This window comes from Spinacia oleracea, chromosome 5 (genome assembly GCF_020520425.1).
Source record: "Spinacia oleracea cultivar Varoflay chromosome 5, BTI_SOV_V1, whole genome shotgun sequence".
Classification (NCBI taxonomy): domain Eukaryota; kingdom Viridiplantae; phylum Streptophyta; class Magnoliopsida; order Caryophyllales; family Amaranthaceae; genus Spinacia; species Spinacia oleracea.
In genome coordinates this window covers 63749924-63754186 of record NC_079491.1, presented here as the reverse complement: position 1 = coordinate 63754186, position 4263 = coordinate 63749924, and the positions used below count along the sequence as shown (strand labels likewise).

Sequence of the window (4263 nt, the reverse complement as noted above, 5' to 3'; positions counted from 1 at the left end):
CATGAAATTTCCAACTACCAGATCCTCGAAATGTTGTAGCAAAAGTCATTTGTGTGAATCACTAAGTTAAAACAATATATAGTTTGAAGTCTTCTTATATATATCTTCCGGTTTAAAAAACGAAAATCTAATAACATAGACATTCAACAGCTTAATTGTTAAGCATGAAACCAATTCAACTATTTCCATATAGACAACTTAATTAGAAAGCATTTATCGTATGGCCAAATTTATTTTCTACACGAAGAGGTACAAACTAATAGATCAACAAGTTTACCGTTATTATAATATGGTCAAATTTATTAGCAACGTCAAGATTAAATCTTAGTTCATTGGAGAAATAACAAATATAAACTTTTGACCTTCATGATTAGAAATATGGAGAAACCAATATTAGTTTCAAAGTGTAAGTCATTGCATTGAGCTAATTAACTGCTAGATAATTCGTTGATATTCATGCCGATTAGCAATCACTCAACCCTTAAACCCAAAATACAATTTGATAGAAAACTCTAGTACATAATAAAGCTTATAACAATAAGGACTCAAGGAACACTCTTTTTGTAAACTGATTCTTTTAAAACATTTAAGCTCTTTAAGATATATTTTGTAGAGATCAGTTGTGTTTTCAAAAGCAAAAACTCTTTCCCTTTTATAGAGGAGTTTTACCTAAGGTTGGATACCCATGTTCCCCTCAACTACCCACTAACTGTTACTACTCAGTAACATGGGCATAGTTGGAGAAAAACAGGGAAGACCAAATCAAAACATTACTTGCACGTTTAAATAAAAATACTGGGGGGATTTTTAAGGATCATGGGAAATCTTTTGCTTGAGAAACAAGGAGAATGTGAATCAGAATCCTATGTTTATATTTTATTAATTAAATTCATTTTATTTATTAACAAAGATTTTCTTGTTTAAAACTCATCTATATTTACAATTAACATTTTCATTTAAAACGTACCAAAATATTTATGTTCCTTTCGTTCCAAACTACGTATAAACATTATTAAATATTGACATAAATCATAAACATAATCTCATATGTTATGGTCTTCATGTTGCACCATTAGGAAGCTTCACTCGAAATCTTCACAGTTTGTTACTTCTCTGGACCATCGAGGATCCACATAATATATGAGGATCTCGCCTTAGGAACTCACTTAAGGATCTCGATTTGTAACTTGCCAAATGATTAATTCTTCAACGTAGTGTCTGACAAGGATCAAGTGACTTGCATATATTCCACTTTGCTTAGTTTATCTAACTCAGGATCTCCCTAACTTAGCATTATCCCTCTAAGGATCTCGGAACCTATTTTGCCACATAACTTAACCAATAGTCAGGAGTTTGCTTTGTTATCATCAAAACTTTAGGGTCAACAGGTACTACCCGCTTCACCCTTAAGGCTAATCCGCATTCGGGGCTAATTCTAGGTGTATATGTTCCAGTCCCCCCCCAATTGTTGTTGCGGGGGATCGAATATGCGGTCATCCCTACTAAGTTCAACCCCAATCACCAGTTAACCAACAGGTAATTGGTTCCAAATATGATTGTTAATGCACAATGAAAGGTCATACAACATAAAATTTATATAGACAACTTAATTAAATTAAAAAGCATTTATCATATGGCCAAATTTATTTTCAACATGAAGAGGTACAAACTAATAGATCAACAAGTTTACCATTATTATCATATGGTAAAATTTATTAGCAACATCAAGATTAAAACTTATGTAAAAGGAGAGATAACAAATATACACTTTGACCTTCATAATTAGAAATATGGAGAAGCAAATATTAGTTTCAAAGTGTAAATGATTGCATTAAGCTAATTAACTGCTAGATAATTCATTGATATTCATCGGATTAGCAATCATGCGGTTTGGAGTGTTGTATGCAGATTCTGCTACTCCTCCATTGACAACATCAGTTGGATGATATCCGTCGAAGAATGCATATATGTTCCTATTCGCGCATGGTGGAGTGAACGGCTCACATTGGAAATCACTCCTCAGTTGGCAACATGTAGAAGTCGTAATTATACCTAATAAACACATTTTACACATGATGTATTTTCTATAGTCAGCTGGTAGGAACATGTAAAAGTTGAGCTAACTGTAACAACTTAATAAACACAATTTGTGGGCTATAGACCATGGTGCACAGTGAACATGGTGCACCAAAATAACATATGTGCATACATAAAAGAACATAACATTACGACAAAAGAACATGCGATAAATATATTCATGCTCTTTGCACTTAACCAGATGTTCTTTTAATTATATACTAGTGTTCTTAAGGTGTATCATGCTCATTGTACACCATGGTCCACCTTCTAAATTACGATAAACATTCACACGGAGTAACGTAATTGAATTGTGGAACCACATTACCCGGAGGAAGAGGATTTAAGGCTTGCATGGCAGTGAGACTAATTAAAGTAAACTTGGCCATAGGAAGCCTATTGAAATCATCAATTAGAGAAGGAAGCTTCTCATTAAAAAGATTCGCAGCTTGGTTGATTTCATCTATACATTGAGTTGCATTCCTCATAGCAATTTGAGCTGGAGTGCAACCTATTAGACCAAGTCCAAATACTGCTACCTTTCTAGCACCGGTATTATACAGTGCCTAACACGCGCGTACACAACAGTAACGAATAAATTATTGCTTCATAAATTAAACATAGGGTGAGGAGAAGTACGTGATCAAGATCAACGAGATAATACCTGTAATTGAGATCTAAATCGAACAATAAGTAGATTAGCAAACTGCTCAGGTGTGTACAGCCTCTTTGACGGATAATTTTCTGGCATGAAGTAATTATTAATGTAATCGTTGCTACCAATATTCACAGTGTACAAACACTTGTTCAAGTAGTCTGAAACATGGCCTCGAACCTTCAATACAAGCTTTGAAGTAGTAATCAGATAATTTCGGATTTGTTTATCCATCCACACCCGATCACCCTGAAATGACAAACAAACATACGGTGGACGTAAAAGAATAAGCACCTCTATTAGAATTATTAATTTTTTTGATTATTAGTACATATATACAAAATTATATCTTAACAAATATAAGAAATAAAACATATATAGTACTCTTGTATGTATAATTTATTATCATACCAATTGTGATCCACTATTTGAGAGAATTCCAGCAGCACCAGATGCGAAATTAACACCTCTCAATATGTCTTCATTTATTTGAGCGCTATACGGTGCTATAGACTTATTGAATCCCAGAAAAGTAGCTATAAAATAAACGTTTACATAAAAATTAATTATGTTCAATCCAATGAATCACGTATCACGTATGAACATTCACCATAAAATTTTGTATCTTTTATGACAAACTAATAACGACTGGATAACAACCCAACAAAGACGGGAACAACCGTCGCAAATGTCTTTTACGAAGGGTTAATGACGGGATTTTCCATTAACGACGGCCCCCTTTTATGACAGGGTCGCAACGGAAAATCCCGTCGTTAATCAATAATTATTGGCCTTTAGCGACGGAATTTCCTGTCGTTAATAGTACAATTTCTCGTAGTGATTATGACTTGTATAAATTTTTACCCTCTACCACTTTAATGGTTATTAATTTTCCTTTTACCGGTCTATTTATCTGGCAGTCGGTAAATATAGTCGTTTATAACGCGTTTTCTTGTAGTGATAGCTAATACATATAGATAAAAGTTTAAGATACAAGGTAAGTAAGCTTACTGATAAAATCTTCAATAGTGCGATTGTTGCTAAACCTTCCGGTAGCAATTCCGCCAGGAAAGTCAACCCCATAAGGAGGGTAATTTGTTTTAGCTAGTGTTCTAAGATCGTTATTATTGCCAACATCGGACAATGAATCGCCGAAAATGAAGTAACATGGCACTTTTGATTCACCCTTAGCCAAATCAGCACAAACAATAATAAGAACTAAAACTACTATTCTCAACATCATCTTTTTTGGATTGGTATGTGACGCTGTGGTTGAGAATATGATTTTTAGATTCCGTGTTGCAACGATATTTATAACATCTATTACGTAAATGTGATGGAAACCCATGCAATCGCATGTCAGCGAAAAATTAATTAATTAAAAGAAAAGGTCATCTTTGGTGACTTAGACGACTTTTAGACTCTCATTAGCTGTTAACAGTCGTGTGGTTTTATAAGATCTATCCATGATTTTCATGTTGATTACATATGTTGCATGATCGTCGATCAGCTCATCACCACAACACTTAGTG

The 4263-nt window shown here is 33.9% G+C and overlaps 1 protein-coding gene across 1 annotated transcript; it reads right to left on the bottom strand.

Moving 5' to 3' along the window:
* Positions 1 to 1610: 1610 nt before the first annotated feature.
* On the bottom strand, positions 1611 to 4020 carry LOC110791207 (GDSL esterase/lipase At1g29660). Its single transcript, XM_021995957.2, has 5 exons — positions 3743 to 4020; positions 3143 to 3267; positions 2741 to 2980; positions 2405 to 2642; positions 1611 to 2052 (listed from the first exon to the last, which is right to left on the bottom strand). The coding sequence occupies exons 1-5, from the start codon at positions 3972 to 3974 to the stop codon at positions 1841 to 1843; spliced, it is 1047 nt and encodes a 348-aa protein (XP_021851649.2). The 5' UTR covers positions 3975 to 4020; the 3' UTR covers positions 1611 to 1840.
* Positions 4021 to 4263: the final 243 nt, after the last annotated feature.